The 17,471-nt window shown below is 32.5% G+C and overlaps 1 protein-coding gene across 1 annotated transcript; it reads left to right on the forward strand.

Moving 5' to 3' along the window:
* Positions 1 to 10,511: 10,511 nt before the first annotated feature.
* LOC120087672 (glycosyl hydrolase 5 family protein-like) lies at positions 10,512 to 12,392 on the forward strand. Its single transcript, XM_039044525.1, has 3 exons — positions 10,512 to 11,103; positions 11,221 to 11,821; positions 11,959 to 12,392. Exons 1-3 carry the CDS (start codon positions 10,525 to 10,527, stop codon positions 12,390 to 12,392), a joined length of 1,614 nt encoding a protein of 537 aa, XP_038900453.1. The 5' UTR covers positions 10,512 to 10,524.
* The last annotated feature ends 5,079 nt before the right edge of the window (positions 12,393 to 17,471 follow it).

Here is a 17,471-nt window from a genome sequence, read left to right on the forward strand (position 1 = left end):
CAGAAATAATGGTTCTAAACGGTAAAAATATTTTTAAAAAAATTTTAAATATATAATTGTCACTATCTATCCGTAATAGACAACGATAAATAATGATAGATTATCAATGTAAGTGATAGATATTATACATCTATCAACATCAATCGTTATCTATCACTGACATTTTACTGTATTTGTAAATAAGTTGACTTATTTTTATATATTGTATTTATTACTATTATTAGTTTATTTTCCACATGAAGGAGCAATCACATATATGAGAATCTATTACAAAATAATAGCAAAAACAACATAATTAAAAATATTCATAAATACACTAAATGGTCATTTGGTTGAGGGGTTTTGAGAATAAGCTATTTACAAGCCTCCTCATTTCCTATTGAAAAGGATTTCTATTCCTTTCTAAAATCGCGAGTTTTCTCTTTTCCCCACTCCATTTGTTTTTTATTTTATCTATAATTTCACTTGTATATAGTTAATTAATTAATTGATATTAATTTAACAAATAATATAATTATTTATTTTAATAAATCATACAATGATCTATTAAAATATTTACTTTAACTTATTTTTTATAATAAATTATTAGATGAATGGAATTATTTTTTTACAAAAATTATTAATTTATTAGCAAAAAATATCTTAATAATATTTAATTAGTAACTAGTTAAATTTAGTGAGTATAAAACTTCATTTTTTTCAACAATAATAATTTATTACTCTTTTATATCTTATGACCTCATTATGTTCATTTCTTTTCCTCACAAATACCCATTCGTATCCTACAGGTTTAACACCTTTCGGTGTTCGGACTACAGGTAAAAAAACCTAACATTTTGAAAGTGAGTTTAATTCTACCTCGATTGCTTCTTTCCACTGAAACCAATCTTTTCTATGTCGACATTCTTCAACAAACTTTGTTTCAGGATCCTCATTTTCAGATATAATATCAAGAGCAACATTATACGCAAAAATTTTGTCAATAATTACTTTAGTTCGATTCCATCATTTTCCCGTCGTGACATAGTTTACTGAAATCTCATTATTATCTTGAGATATTTCACCTTCCTCACTAGTCATGTCAAAAATTTTTTTATGGGTAGTTACATCCTCAACCAAGTCTTTTTCACTATTAATTAGTTTTTTTCAAGGATTTTTATCTTTAGAACCCATTGGTCTACCACGCTTCTGGCGTATCCCAAACTCATTAATGACAACATGTTGTGTTGGATATCAATTTTTTATGGAACAGTATATGTGACTTAGTTACTTTCTTTGCATCTATAAATGGATCTGGTAATTGATTTGCTATATTTTTCAAATGAATTATTTTATGAACTTCAGGTTCACATTGATCTGTACTAGGATCTAATTGAGACAACAATGATGCATTCCATGTAATTTATTTTTCTAATTTCTTAATTCCTCCCCTAATGTTGGAAAATTTGTCTCATAAAATGACAATCAGTAAGTCGTGCAATAAATACATCACCCGTCAGAGGCTCAAGATATTTAATAATTGATGGGGAATCATATCCAATATATATTTCTAGCCTCCTTTGAGGACCCATCTTAGTGCATCGTAGTGGAGGAATTGGAATATATACTTCACATCCAAGACTTCTCAAATGGGAAATATTTGGCTCTTGACCATAAACTAATTGTATTGGCGAGTACTTGTAATATGCTACTAGCAAATGCATACAAGTGACGTTGCATGCAAAATAGCATGTCCCCATACAAATGAAGAAAGCTTAGTTCTCATAAGTTATGGTCTTGCAATTAATTGCAAATATTTTATAAATGATTATGCTAAACCATTTTGTGTATGAACATGAGCCACAAGATGTTTAATACTTATCCCAATTGATATACAATAATTATCAAAAGCTTGGGATGTAAATTCACCAGCATTATTGGTCTTAATTGTATAATCAGAAAATTGTGCTCTTAACTTAATTATTTGAGCAAGTGATCTTGCAAATGCAACATTTCGACTTGATAATAAGCACACGTGTGACCATCTACTTGATGCATCTATTAATACCATAAAGTATCTAAATGGTCCACTTGGTGGGTTAATGGGTCCAATATATCACCATGAATTCGTTATAAAAATGCAGGTGATTCAGTTCCCACTTTAGCTGATGATGGTCTAATTATCAATTTTAATTAAAAGCAAGCATCACATGATAATTCATTAGATTGAAGAATCTTTTTGTTCTTCAATAGGTATCCATTTGAATTCTCAATAATTCTCCTCATCATTATAGATCCTAGATGACCCAATCGGTCATGCCAAATTGTAAATATGTTTGGATTCATGAACTTTAGGTTCATTGTTGCATATGTTTCAATTACTCGTATATGAGTATAATACAATTCAGAAGATAAAACAAACAACTCTTCTAATATACGTTTTCTATTTGAAATAGTAGATATATATATAGATATTCCACATTATTCTTACTATCAGTCTCAATATGATAACCATTGCAGTGTATATTTTTGAAACTTAGAAGATTTCTCTTTGATTGACTAGAAAACAATGCATTGTCAATTGTAAATTTTGTTCCTCTAGGCAAAATAATATTTACTTTTCCAAAACTTTCGATCAAGTTTGCATAACCTGATATTGTATTTACTTTTACTTTCAGCATTGTCAATTTGAAAAAATATTTTTTTTTTTGTAAGTAGTGTGTGTAGTTGCATTGACTGCCAGACATAGATCTTCTTTACTCTTTTCTGAAACACCCAACATATGAAAATGATCCATGTTTCTTCATTAAAAGAAAATAATTACAATAAGAAAAATAGCACTTAAAATATACAAAAGTTACTAAAAAAAATGAAGATTGATAAAAGAAAACAATAACATTAAGTCTAGATATTCTCAAAATCAAAAGAAACACTTGATGTTCCATCAACTGTGCTAATATTCTCTTCAAGAGATTCAAAGAAGTCTGTCACATCCAAATTTGTCATATGGGATAGGTCAAATATGTCATTATCCTAGTATGCAAAATTTGCTTCCACATGTTTCTCTGTATTTTAAAAAACACAAAAGGTTTCTGTGAAATTTTTCTCTCCAAAACAAAATTCTCCTTCTCTTTTCCTAATCAATTGGTTCCCACAAACCAAAACCCTCAAAGATTCTCAGAGACTAGGATTGTAGCCTTGTGGTGGTATTGATTTCAATCAATTGGAGAATTGGCGAATTTAATTGAGGTTTCTATAAAGGTAAGATTTCTTTCCCTCTTCTTTGTAATTTTAAAGCATACTTAACCTAGGTTCGATTTTACAATAGGTTGTATTATTTGTTGGTCTCTGTAATTTTCTAGAATGTCCCAGTGTATGGGTATTTCAAAAATCCTAAATCAAATAACGAGTTTGTTCTGTGTTTTCCGCTGTGTTAGGGCTTTCTACAATTCAAATATTTATCTCTTTCATCAATCTTTATATTATAACGTATCCATATACATTATCTTAATTGCATCTCATACAATTAATTCCCTTTAATTAATTTGAACAATTCAAATTTAGTCCAAAATTAATTAATCCTCATTTAGCCCTTATTGAGCTAACAAGGGGTCCTTATGGATTTACAAATTAGAAGCTCCAATGATATGAAATTAATTAATCAAACTTTTTAATTAAATTAATCAGCATTCACTAATTGTCGGTCACTCCATTAAAGACCGATAGTTACATTCTTTGTACTGTAGATATATTTCTGTGTCCATGGATGTAACCAATAATAGTAAGTTGACTCTTCACAAAATGCTCGTAACTATAGTTGAATCAAAATTATCATTTTATCCCTGTAGTTACATCTAACTCCTTAAGTATCATGGATCCCTTTAATGAACAATTAGCTATAGTCCAACTATAAACTAGACCTCTCTCTGGCCAGTGAGAGGGTCAGACATCTCATTGTTCAAGACTCGGAATCAACCCTCAGTGGAGCAGTTCATCTACTTACCCTGTGATCAGGAAGAAGTGAATTTTGTCTAGTGTAGCTGCGTTCCCAGCTCCCCACTCTGACGAATCCCCAAAATGGTAGGCCTATTGAGTCGGTGAATCTGACTATTCTCACCCAAACAAATGAAGTAACCGTCTTCATAGGCAGGACTTCACAACTCATTCAAGATTAAGGTCAAACCTATGATCATCCTAGTGAAATGTAAGTCTCTTCAAGTAATAGTGTTATAAAGAGAGACTAATTATTTCGTGATCTGGTCTTATACAAATTCTTTGTACATTATACCTCATTCACATGTGTCTACATGAATGATTAGGATAAGATTATTTGTAATGTTTTACAACAATTGTAACAATTACAAAGTGAGTCATATCCATAGTGTTACCAGGATAAGGTACCCAACCATATCCATCTACTACAGACCATTCAAATTATTACTTAAATATGATCCACTTGTATGTTAACACATACATGTTTGAGATACATTGAATAATCTAGGATCTCAGTTTATTGGATTTTGGTTACTAATGTCAAATAAAGTAACATTTTATTTTATTAAATAAATAATTCATGTATAAATAGTTTACAAATTACGAAACCCATGAGATTTAAGGCATCAATCCCAATACTCATATGCGGTGCCAAGGTAGAAATCATATTCCAACATAGTGGACGATCCAACAAGAAGTGAAGAAAATATTTTTAGAAAACAAAAAAGTAAAGAAAGTGAAAAAAAAATAATGTGGATTTAATACATAATATAAATCTCACACATGATGTTGTAACATTATTACTAACATTACATAATAACTTAACATCACACAATAATATCAGAGATAGTGAGACACAGATATTGATAACTCATTCGGTGCAATATCACCTATGTTTGGGAGGTGGTGTGTCCGTTGGAAAGAAACTTCATTATAAAAAGAGTTCAACAATTACAATAAAGTTTAGCAATTACAGTGAGCTTATGTATAACTTGCTCTTTAATTTAACTTATTAGACTCCTCCAAGTTTGAAGCTCCTATCACTTCTACAATAATGCTTTTTCGAGCTTTGTATGAGATAGGAGTGTTCGTGGGTTGGGTTGAGTTGGGTTTAGAGATATTTTAGACCCAACCCTATTGTTCGGTTTGTGTATTTTTCTAACCCAAACTAACCCTTGTTAAATTATGAACCTGAACCAAACCAACCCATAAAAAATGGGTTGGGTTGGTTCGGTTCCATCGGTTCCCTTAAGAAAAAAAAAGCTTGGAATCACAAATAAAAAACACATAAGATTTCACAATCCACAAGAACGATATCCAAAATCTATTATAACAAAACAAGTCTCTAAAATGTAAAGAAACTACTTTCAAGAATTGTCGAAGAATAAATTATTCAAAAAATATTGGAATTAAATAAAATTAAAATCAATATATTTATAAATAATTGTGTTATAAGTAAGAAAAAAAAATATATTTTAAAGTTAATAATAAATTCAGGTTGGTTCGGGTTGATTTAGGTTATATTAGGTGAACCCATGAACCAACCCAACCCATAAAATTTTCATTTATTTGAACCCAACCCGATCCAAACCATACGGGTTGGGTTGGGTTGATCGGTTTTTTCGGGTCATCGGATTTTTTGAACACCCGTAGTATGAGATCCCTATAATACAACGTACTTAGGCTACCTCTAAGTGTGAGATCTCTTCAACTCCATAAGCAAGCTTTTCCCAGGTTTTGATTGAACTTCTCTCAATACAACATAAAAAACTCATCTCGAGTTCCTTACGTGATTTTCTAAACTCACACAAATTCAACCAAGTCTCATAACGGTTGGGAATAAAACCACAATTATATATATATATAAAGATAAATTTTTTTAATCACAATATATGAAAGTTAAGGCTTAGACAATTCTAAGCTCAAAACTCTCAATACACACATTTTTTTTTAATAAGGAGGCTAACCCTAAATTTAAACAAACCCACAAATATATATGGTTAGATTTCGTATGTTCAAGGAAAGAATAAATCATCTCTGCAAGAAAAAGATAGCAAACCACAAAATCTGTAGAAATTTGCTTGATAAGGAAATAATATTATGCAAGAATTTTCTGTCTATCACTTAACAATATCTTCGACATGGTGGTAAGGATAGGATGGCACTCTAGCAAATATGCACTACACATATCAACATATAAGGAAGCAATCTCCAGGTAAAATCTGCATGACATAAAACATGTTGCTGACATAATACAAGATATGTTGTGTAACATGTTGCTCAAATTCTGTCTATAATAAAATTAGTCAATCACACTGTGTAACAAAAAGAATAACTTTTTAGAAAACCAAAAAGCTTGGCTTAACTTTTCAAACTATGAAAAATGTTTAAAATGATATAATCCTCTTACAAGCAACTTGATTCTTAGATTCACCCACTCCCTCATTTTTTTTTAGACATAATCCATAAATTCCTTCAAACATTGAAGTCAATATATCCTTGACCTTATGTTCGATGTTTAAAATTGAAATATCTTTTTCAAATGCAAGCTTCACTATGTTGCTCACAAATTCCAAAATCCATTTTTTTGTTGATAATTAATTATTAAAGGCAAGTCGATAAAGGTTTTTGTTCTTCGAAAAAGGATGGTAGAATTTTGTTAAAATGGAAATTTGAAGATTCAAAAATTTATTTTCTAATATAACAGGTAAAATTCAAAATTTAGATGATATTATTTTACATTCTTATTTGTTAAGATTTCTTTCTTCTATCAGTTATATGTTTGCATGAATTTAAGTAAATCTGATTTGAAGATTCAAAATTTTATTTTCTGTCTCTTCATATTGTTATTTGTTAAGATTTCTTGTTATTTGTTAAGATTTCTTTCTTATATATTTGCATGAATTTGACTAAATATTCCCTTTTTGTGTAAACCATTTTTTTATTATGTGTAAAAACTTCTTTCTTCCATCAATAATCTATTTTTTCTTTTTCTTTTTCCTTTTCTTCTTGGGTTCAAAAATATAGGCAATAATAAATGTTTCCTCTTTGTAAATTGAAGTATAACATTGTCCCATTTTCTGTATTGAATTATCTACAATAAAGGGGAAAATATTAGGTAACAATTTTATTTACCAATTTTTTTATTAGCTTAAGATATTATTTACAATTTTTTGGTTAATTTACTACTCTATTTTGCAGATTTTATTAGGGATGTGTTCTGTGTAAGATCAATGCTTGATATTAAAATGAAAAATGCAAACAACAAAACAATTATCACAAAGGTATAGAAGATTCAATATATGTCTTGGATTTTTTTAAACCTTTATACTAACCATTAATAAGTACAAGCCAATTGAATTGACATTATGGAATGATTTTGCAATTAATGAAGGTTCTAAATTAGAAGATCTAATATTCACAATCCAATTATCTTGCCATTCAATTTTAAAATAGATATGTATGAAACAAATTTTTGGAAACTCGAACCCAACACTATAACAATGGAGAAAAATGATTTTAAGTTTAACATTTTCTCTCTTAGTTAGGAGAATTGAGCATAGCTACAACAAATATTGATTGAACAAGATTTTGTAGATTAAAAAGATCTAGAGGAAAGATGCCTCATTGAACGAATTTATTTGTTTGCACGTTTAAATAATTAATTATAATTATTCATTATTAATTATATCTATAATTTGGCATAATAGGTTCATAACTTTTTTCCACAAGGTTCCAATCAAGTTGGCATCCCTTAGGAAAGAGGAAATTTGGCTTGAGCCACATGAGAGAAGACAAAGCATTAGCCTTCGACTATGCTCAGTTTATCTGCTTGTCTTTTATGGTCTTTTTCACTATGTAGGTATCTTCCTTGCTTGTCTTTAAATGCCCTTCTTTCCTTGAGGCTACTTCAGAGAGTTCCTCCAAACCAAATCCTTGCCCCCCGCGGGTGGGGAATCCACCCCCGGGTCATCGCTCTGTTGCATCTGATTCGTCCTCTAGACACCTTTGGAAGGCAAGGAGTGTGACAATGTACACACTTCCCTCTCAAAAAAATCTATAGAAAGAAAGAACTCATGTCGGATATAAAGCAAGGATCATTAATAGTGAATCACATCCTGTCTGGAAGGAACAAGATGTGTCTCATTCAATCTTAAGACACATACTGACTTTGCACTCGAGCAAATTCTTTGTGAGTTCTTCTTTGATTGCCTACCTTCTTCCTAAATATTTAAAAATAACTAAAAATTGTTGTTTTTAATATTTGTAACGTTCTCAAACCGCACTAGAAATCCTAGCAAGACACATAAAATTTCACGTACTTTTAATAGTTACATTCACAAACATAAGTTAAGTTTGTTACCATTCTGTTTTTTTCCAAGTCTGAAATGTGTGGTCTTTGACACCAAAAAGAAAAAGGAAAATCAATCATCTGTTGAAACTATGGTTGTTGGTTTTTTTTTTTTTTTGGTGTTTAATTTCTAACTTATTCTTTTTTTACTAATCAATTTTTATATATTTCTCCCTCATGATTAATTCTAATTTTTAAATAGCCAAATAGGATCGACTCTTTTTTTATTTTCTTTTCTTTTTTGAAGTCTTATTCTTACTTTTTACATGTATATTTTTTTAATCAAAACAGAAAGACCAACTGTTCCAAATGTTAGAATATACTTACTCCCTATTTTTACATGGACAATTTTATGTTGCATTATTGGGAGGAGTTTCAATGTCAAAGATAACTTTATGTTGTATTATCAAGGGGAGTTTCAATGTCAACAACAAAAGTCCTTATCAAATCATCAAAAGATTCAAATTTGTCTTCCATATATACAAGAAATATTGTTTACAAAGAGATTTTGCTTTTACAAGGTCCAATTTATTACATAGTTATTTTATTTTATCTTTTTAAATTTCAAAGTATACAATTCTGACGATATATATATATTAGAAAAATCACTATCTTCTATAGATATTTTATGTGAGGCAAATAATCAGTATCAGATACGTATCGGACACGGATACTTCTAGATACTTCCCAGATATGTATCTGACACGCGATTTGACGTATCTACTTTTCATATACATATCTGACACACGATTTGACGTATCTACTTTCTAGATACGTATTTGACACGCGATTTGACGTATCTATTTCTATGCGTACTTTTTTTTTTTAAAGAAAAAAGACAAGTAATTCATCTAATTTTTCTCAATCTAAAATTAGGCAGATTATTTAAAAAGCTTACGAAAAGAAAATAATTGACCAAACCCTAGCCTAGAATCATCTAATCTTCATCTTCACATTTGAGTCCCCACAAAATCCACCAAAATATAAACCATCTGAATATCTTCAATAATTCAATGAAGAAGTTTTCGTTTATCTTCATACTTCTCCCTCTAATTTTCTTCTTCTTATTATTAACTATTGTCCTTCAACAACTTAAATGTTACTTTTTTTGTATTGTATTTCAGTGTTATATTCTATTTTGTGCTATTGTTATTAACTTGTATGCTAAATTTATCTATATCCTATATTTTTTAAAAGAAAAAAAAATGTATCTTCAACTATCAATATCCTCATTTTTTTATAAATATATATATTAAAAAAAAATATAAAAAATGACGTATCCTTAGACGTATCCGTATCTTAGTTTTTTAGAAATTAACGAATCGCCGTATCCGATCGTATCCATATCGTGTAGTCGTATTTGTGTCTGTGCTTCATAACCACTCAAAAATTATCCAATGAAATAGTAAGTTACATTTTTTTCAAAGATAATAAACATTATATTATCATGATAGTTTCGTATCATTTTATTTCACAAACTTTATTCAACTTATATCATATTTACTTTTAACTTGTATGTCAATTATTCCAAATTTATAATTAATTATAAGTTTATTTATTCAAAAAATTTGTTTATTTTTTTTTTAATTATGTTTCTAATTTTTTCAACCATAATAGGTAAATGTGGTTGAAAATATTTGAGACATAATTTTTATTTTACAAATTTTAACAATCGATGTAGTTAGCTTTAACAACAATATATAGTTTAAATACTATACTTCATTACATGTCAATCGATTACTAGTTATATTTAATAAATATTCTATCAAAACTAAAAATTTATTATAAAAATTGATGCATTTGTTTCTCGTCGCATCATTTTTCAGTCAAAATGGTTGAAGAAAACTTAAAACACCAAATATTACAATTAAGCAACTTTTGAAAACAATTTATCAGATCTAAAAGCCAATCCTCTCTCTCTTTATTATTTTTTTAAAAATTTTTTTATGGGATAAAACTTTTTTACTTGGCTATCTTGTTGACAAAACTTATCCTTTTGAACAACAGAATCCCATTATAGGAATGGAATGTATCAACTAAACTTCTCAATTTAGAAAAAAATAAATAAATAAAGTCAACTTTTACGAATTACAACAAACGTTGAACAAGTTTGAGCATCATAAAGACAGTATATAAGGAATGTTTTGGCTATCCTCTCTCAAGACACTAGAAAAAAGGATATCAATCCCTAAGCCTTTAAAATGGGAAGAAATTTACAAACCATTGTCTTTTTGGTACTAGTCTTTGAGTTCTTATTTTTTTCAGCATATTCCTTGCCTTTGTCAACAAAAGGAAGATGGATTGTTGATTCGAAGACCGGGCATCGTGTCAAATTTGTTTGTGCAAATTGGCCTTCTCACACTCAAAGTATGCTAGCAGAAGGCCTTAACCATCGACCACTTAAAGAACTTGCAGATGAGGCAATCAAATTGAGGTTCAATTGTGTGCGTCTCACATATGCAACTCACATGTTCACTCGTTACGCTAATAGGACAATTGAAGAAAACTTTGACCTTCTTGATTTAAAACAAGCCAAAGCTGGATTGGCCCAACATAACCCTTTTCTATTGAATAAAACCATTGTTGAAGCTTATGAAGCTGTTGTTGATGTGCTTGGAGCAAGTGGATTAATGGTTATTGCTGACAACCATATTAGCCAACCAAGATGGTGCTGCTCTCTTGACGATGGTAATGGCTTCTTTGGAAATAGAAATTTTGATCCCCAAGAATGGTTACAAGGTCTTCGCTTAGTCGCTAAACGTTTTGTAAACAAATCAACGGTATGTCATAACATTTAAAAGGTTTTTTTCCCGTATTCTAAATGAAACTAATCTCAAATATTTGAAAACTAGAAATTAAATCATTTCATTAACAAGCTTTTTTATTATGGTATGTAGGTGGTAGCAATGAGCCTACGAAATGAGATACGAGGAACGATGGAAAATGCAAATGATTGGAATAACTATGTAACTCAAGGAGTAACAACAATCCACAACATAAATCCAGAAGTTTTAGTGATTGTTTCAGGTCTCAATTATGACAATGATCTTCGATGCTTAAAAGAAAAGCCCTTGAACGTTAACACCTTGGACAATAAGCTAGTTTTTGAAGTCCACTTATATTCTTTTAGTGGAGATTCTGAGAGCAAATTTGTAACACAACCATTAAACGATATTTGTGCAACCATCATGAATGGGTTTGTAGATCATGCTGGGTTCGTAATTGAAGGATCGAATCCATTTCCTTTGTTCGTTAGTGAATATGGATACGATCAAAGGGAGGTCAATGAAGCTGAAAATCGATTCATGAGTTGTTTTACCGCACATCTTGCTCAAAAAGACTTGGATTGGGCATTATGGACTTGGCAAGGCAGCTACTATTACAGGGAAGGTCAAGCAGAGCCTGCAGAAACTTTTGGAGTACTCGACTCTAATTGGACTCAAATTAAGAACCCTAACTTTCCTAAGAAGTTCCAACTATTACAGACAATGTTGCAAGGTAAATAAATTTATGAATCTAAGTAGTTTTAAGCATTTAAGAGGATAAATTGTTATAAAAAGTTATAAGTTAGCCCCAAACAATTAAACTAGTTTATGCAATCAAAATATGATGTGTAACCTCTTATTGACATGCAGATCCAAATTCCAATGCTTCAACCTCATATGTTATGTATCATCCACAAAGTGGTCAATGTGTCCAAGCGTTAGATGACAACAAAGGAATGTTTTTGAACAATTGTTCTACCCCAAGTCGTTGGAGTCATAATGGTGATGGTTCCCCAATTAGGTTGAGATCCACCGGTTTGTGTTTGAAAGCCAATGGAGAAGGTCTTGGAGCATCCCTCTCAAGTGACTGTTTGAGCCAACAGAGTGCTTGGAGAGCCATTTCTAACTCTAAACTTCACCTGGCCACCTTCGCTCAAGATGGGAAGAGCCTTTGTTTACAACTTGAAAACTCCAACTCTTCAAAAATTGTGGTGAACTCCTGTATTTGCACCAATGGTGATCCTAAATGCCTCCAAGACACCCAAAGTCAATGGCTGACACTTGTTGCAACCAATACCTTGTAATTAATTTTTAAATATGTATGAATAACCATTGAAAATGATGGATCATTTATGATTCTTTTGCGGAAATTTGTTATTTTAAGAACATACCTTTCCCATTACCTGTTAAAATTTCCACATATACTCAATATTCCATGCACTCATTTACTTGCATAGCTATTTAAGATCAAACTTGTCACCCAGACTTCAATAAGAAGACTCCTATTTGAATCATGTTTAGAACATGTTTGGAGTAATTCTAAAATGATTAAAATTATTTTTGTTATTTTCGAATCACTATGAAATATACTTTTGATCATTCAAAACCAATTCTAATTTAATGAAAAATACATTTGAAAGTGTAAAATTAACTATTAGATTAGTTTTGAATAATTAAAACATGTTTTAGAGTGATTTTGAGTATGAAAAAAACGATTTTCATAATTTCAAAATCACTCGCAAACATGCACTAACTGACGGTGCCTTTGTTCAGACATGGTTGCACAAATTTTTACTAAAATCACCAACATGAAAATCTTGGTTGATAATATATAATTGTGATTTTTTTCTTGAAATAAATAGAAGTACAAGGTCGAGGCTTAAAAGGACATTTGATGACAAGGGATGTGTGTATATCACAAGAATGGGTTGTTTGAGGCGCTGAGTTGAGATAGGAAGTTCATATGTCTGTAGAGTTCATATGTCTATAGAGTTCATATATCTGCAGAATTCATATGTCTATGTTTGGAATGCAAACTATTTGATCTAAGTACATATATTTGTGTTTGGGGTGCAAAGTTGAGCTCATATATCTAAGATATCTGGTACATTTTTTTAGCTTTAAATGATCTGCTTTTACGATTACTATTTTTGTTTTAAAACTTTATTTAATAATTCTACCCATCTTTGTTTGAATAAATATGGATTACAATTTTTTTTCTTTTAATTTTTAAAGCTTTTATTTATTTATTTATTTATTTCTTGAGTAATGAAAAATAAATAACCTATTACATTGCCTTGTAGAAACATGATTAAATAAAATGAGAAACCAAAGAGAAATAAAAACTTTTTATTCTTAATTTTATTCCATAAATTTCATTATTATCTACTTCTTTTTCTTTTTCTTCCTGTTGTTGCTCTATATTTTTACTCTATCATGAATTTTTTAATTGAATCTCCCCCATCATTTAGCAACGAATGGAATGTCATCATATTTCTTCAATAATTTCACTTTTAGTTTGGAGCTTTGGAGGATCATCAGAAAATAATTCTCCATTTTCACTAATTCTTGCTAGAAAATTTTCTAAGAAAAAAAATCTTCAATTTATGTATTTTTTTTCTTGTTATATGTTAAATACTTTTCATCTAAATATTTTTAACACTGATTTGATATGTAAATACAATTAAATAAAAATATAATTTACAAATTTGCATGTATAAATATTACACTTAATGTAGACAAAATATTATTATTTATATAATCAGTAACCCTACAACATACTTTAACGACCATCAGTTTTATAATAGTCCAAAGTGGCTGTCGAAGTTGATTATTGAAGATGATTTTCATTAGAGTTTATAGTCGGAAGTGGTTATCAGAGCCTGAAGTTGATTGCATAAAAGTGGTATTGGAGTTGGTCATCGAAGTTTGTCGTCGGAGGTAGTTTTCAGAGCCTAGAGTTGTTCACGTGAAGGTGGTCATCAATGATGATCTTCGTCGAAGGTGGTTGTCGAAGCCCAAAATTGGTCACATGAAGGTAGTATTAGAGTTGGTTGTTGAAATTTGTCGTTGGATATGGTTGTCGAAGCCCTGAGTTGGTCATCGGAATTGCTCGCTCGAAGGTGGTCATCGAAGGTGATTTTCGTCAGAGTCTGTAGTCGAAGGTGGTGGTCAAAATTGGTCATCGAAGTTTGTTGTCGGAAGTGGTTGACAGAGACTAAAATTGGTCATTAGAGTTGGATCACCAGATGTCACACCCCGTCTCAGACTATTCTCTGAGCCTATGAAAGGACATGACTGCAGCGGTTATCAACCCTTTTGTTGACACTTACTGCCTAATAACTCTTGCGGAAATAACTCTAATACCAATGAACAAATTCAACAACCAACTGATTAAGTCAAAGAGGCAAACAACAGCTGATTAAGTAGGCCCATTTTATTACAACAATATAATGTTTATACAACTCCAAGACTTAATAACAAAGTTTATAACAACAACTCTGTTAAAAACCTTTGGAAGTGTAACTGTGACTTGTGACAGACATTGACCTTAGCAACACCCTAGAACTCCTCACCTTCCGCTACCTGTTGGGGAAAAGACATAAAACATGAAAAACGTGAGCTATAGAGCCTAGTGAGTGGTGCCTTTAGATAAACAAATAACTTTGATTTCAAAAATATACTTTTTGGAAATCAATACATAATCAATAAGAACATTACTACAAGTTCAATATTATTTTTCCAGCCGGACCGCTAGATTATCCCCAGCTAAATCGTTGGTTAAGACAATCAACCCCAGCTTAACCGCTGGTTATCACATAATGTAAACATCCCCAGCTTTACCACCGGTTATCCCTGACAAAATCCTACATTTTTCCCAGCACTTTCACACGTATACTAAGGCAACAACAATTCATGTGGAAACTTTTCTTGTACCCTATTATCCCGCCAATGTGCACATTGACTATTTTCCCACTAGCTATGTTTAGGTAACTCGACTATATTTCCCGCCGGTCATCACCGACTATAATTTTCCGCTGACCGAAGCCGACTATCTTTTCTTGCCAAGTACCTTTTCAAGCATGCTAACTATATATTCCGGGTACAATTCCAGTTTTCAACACAAACATACAAGCATAGTAACAAGATAAACATATATCCCTGATCATGCCAATTTACATTATCTCCTATATACTTTTACCTACATATATATAAATCACATCAACAATACAATAACACAATAACCATTCACCTTGGTTGGTTAGGAACTTTCCTTTTCGAAGTTCCTTAGGTTTTCTTGGTTCCCTTTTGAATCCTAAATTCCAGATTCAATTATCAGCTTAGATTACTCATAGTTTTAGAACTTATTTTAAGATACTTCCTTCTGCAAACATGCTTTAAAATGTCTCAGGAAGCTTATCTCAAAATCTTAGATTAGACCTCTTTGTGGTTTGGCCGGAAACATCAAAACATCAAGACTGGCCCAAGCTTACCCAACAGCTTGACCCTTCTGTCTTTTTCTCAGTTTCCAGCCCGATCCCTTAGAGCTTCTTCTCGGCAGCCCTAGCCTGAAAACTAGACTCTCCTAGCTTTCAAGTGGGCTTTGGAATCACTCTAAACGCACGAGTATTCTGGGTGAACTCCTCATCCCAAGTTGATGCTACTTTCTGTTCTTTCTGTCTGACAGCATCTCCCCTCTTGGAACCTCTTGACCAACGCATGGTCTTGCTATCAACGCATAGTCTCCTCCCAATACACTATTCTTTATGTCCTTTGAAGAGATTTTTGAGTTCTTCATATGAAGTCCTTGGCCATATTTATAGGCATCAAGATTTCTTCTAAGGCTGACACCTCCTACTTGGCCGCATGTCCAAGTGTCTTTTCCTTACACTATTACCGTAATCTATCGTCACGCAAGCCAAGGTGTCTTGTCCCCTTTTACTAACGCATAGCCCTCAATTTTGCATGTCTCTTGTGCATCCACCTCATTTGTTAAGGTTTAAGATTTTCTCCTAACAAGCCACATGTCCGGATGACGACCTTGAATGCGTCCATCCCTCCCTCATATGCGTTCATCCAACTTCATATGCGGTCATCTACCACACATAGCGCCCATCCAATTACGCACCTTCCTATGTGCCGGACACCTCAATCGGCGCATGTGTCCATTCAATCTTTCTCTTGTGCATCTAAATTGACGCAAACTTTGTTCACATATGCAGATGCTCGCAAGTTTCATGTTTGGCCGCATATCCTTCTCTCTTCGCATGACAACCTTTGCTCTATTGTCCTCAACTAGGATAATGACCAACACTCTTTCAACACATATACTACTCCCTAGTAGCGCTCCACATGCCTTCGGAGTCCAACGCATAGGCACATCACCCAATTGCATAACAACCCTTTGGTCGACTGGTTTCTCAACTCAACACCGTCAAGCATCGCCTAGGTTCTTGCTAACGCATCCCTTGATGACCAATCTCAACTAACCCGAATGAACCTTGTTAAACCGCAAGCCTTAGCAACGCCAAGGACAAAATCACCATGCGTCCACCCTTAACTCATTCCATTGCTAGTTATACTTTAAAGCAACAGCGCGTTGCATCCATATATCCCTCGCAGTCCATCGTCACATGCCATCGCATAATAGCCAACGCATTCCATTCGCTGACACAGCACCATACATGTCCGCATCACCGCATGCCTTCGGCCGATCACTCTAGCTAGCAGCTCGCTGCATGCTCAGCCACGATGCGATAGCACGGCCACATACATCAGACGCAAGACGCCGAAGACGCACAACGCAGGCATCACTCCTTGTTGACACCAAGATGAGTGTTGCGTATACCATCGACGCATACCTTCGGCCGCACACCTTAGCATTATCGCATGCGTAGCATTGCCACATGCCCTCGCACTGATCACCGCATGTCCTCGGCCGCATCACCGCATGCCCTCACGTAGTACTGCCGCAACCATCACATCCATCGCATCCATCACACCACATGCGTTGTTCTAACCTCTCAAGATAGTGGTTGCCGCATGCGTTGTTCTTGGCCATACTTCAACCTTTCTCCATGCCCAAGTAACCTCTCAATACTTCATGGTCAACGCATGACACCACACCAACGCATTTTCTAACACTTAGTCATTCCTTGGCTTCCAACGCATGGTTATACTTAGCCAAATTTCATCAATTAAAGCTTAACTCAAAACTACTCAAGGAAAATCTATTCAACACTTAGAAATTTCCTTCACTTCAACATAGAATTTAACTTTCACTTAGTTAATTTCTTTTAACACCTGCTTAAGTAGGAAAAATGGAAATTCGGGTTTCACACCAGAGTTGTCATCGGAGGTGGTTGTTAGAGCTCAGAGTTGGT

This window comes from Benincasa hispida, chromosome 10 (assembly GCF_009727055.1).
Source record: "Benincasa hispida cultivar B227 chromosome 10, ASM972705v1, whole genome shotgun sequence".
Classification (NCBI taxonomy): Eukaryota; Viridiplantae; Streptophyta; class Magnoliopsida; order Cucurbitales; family Cucurbitaceae; genus Benincasa; species Benincasa hispida.

Bases quoted from the DNA above. Each gene is read 5' to 3' on its own strand.
- LOC120087672 (XM_039044525.1), top strand. From the start codon at position 10,525: ATGGGAAGAAATTTACAAACCATTGTCTTTTTGGTACTAGTCTTTGAG. The intron at 11,104-11,220 runs GTATGTCATAAC...TATGGTATGTAG, and splicing joins GTTTTGTAAACAAATCAACG to GTGGTAGCAATGAGCCTACG. The intron at 11,822-11,958 runs GTAAATAAATTT...ATTGACATGCAG, and splicing joins ATTACAGACAATGTTGCAAG to ATCCAAATTCCAATGCTTCA.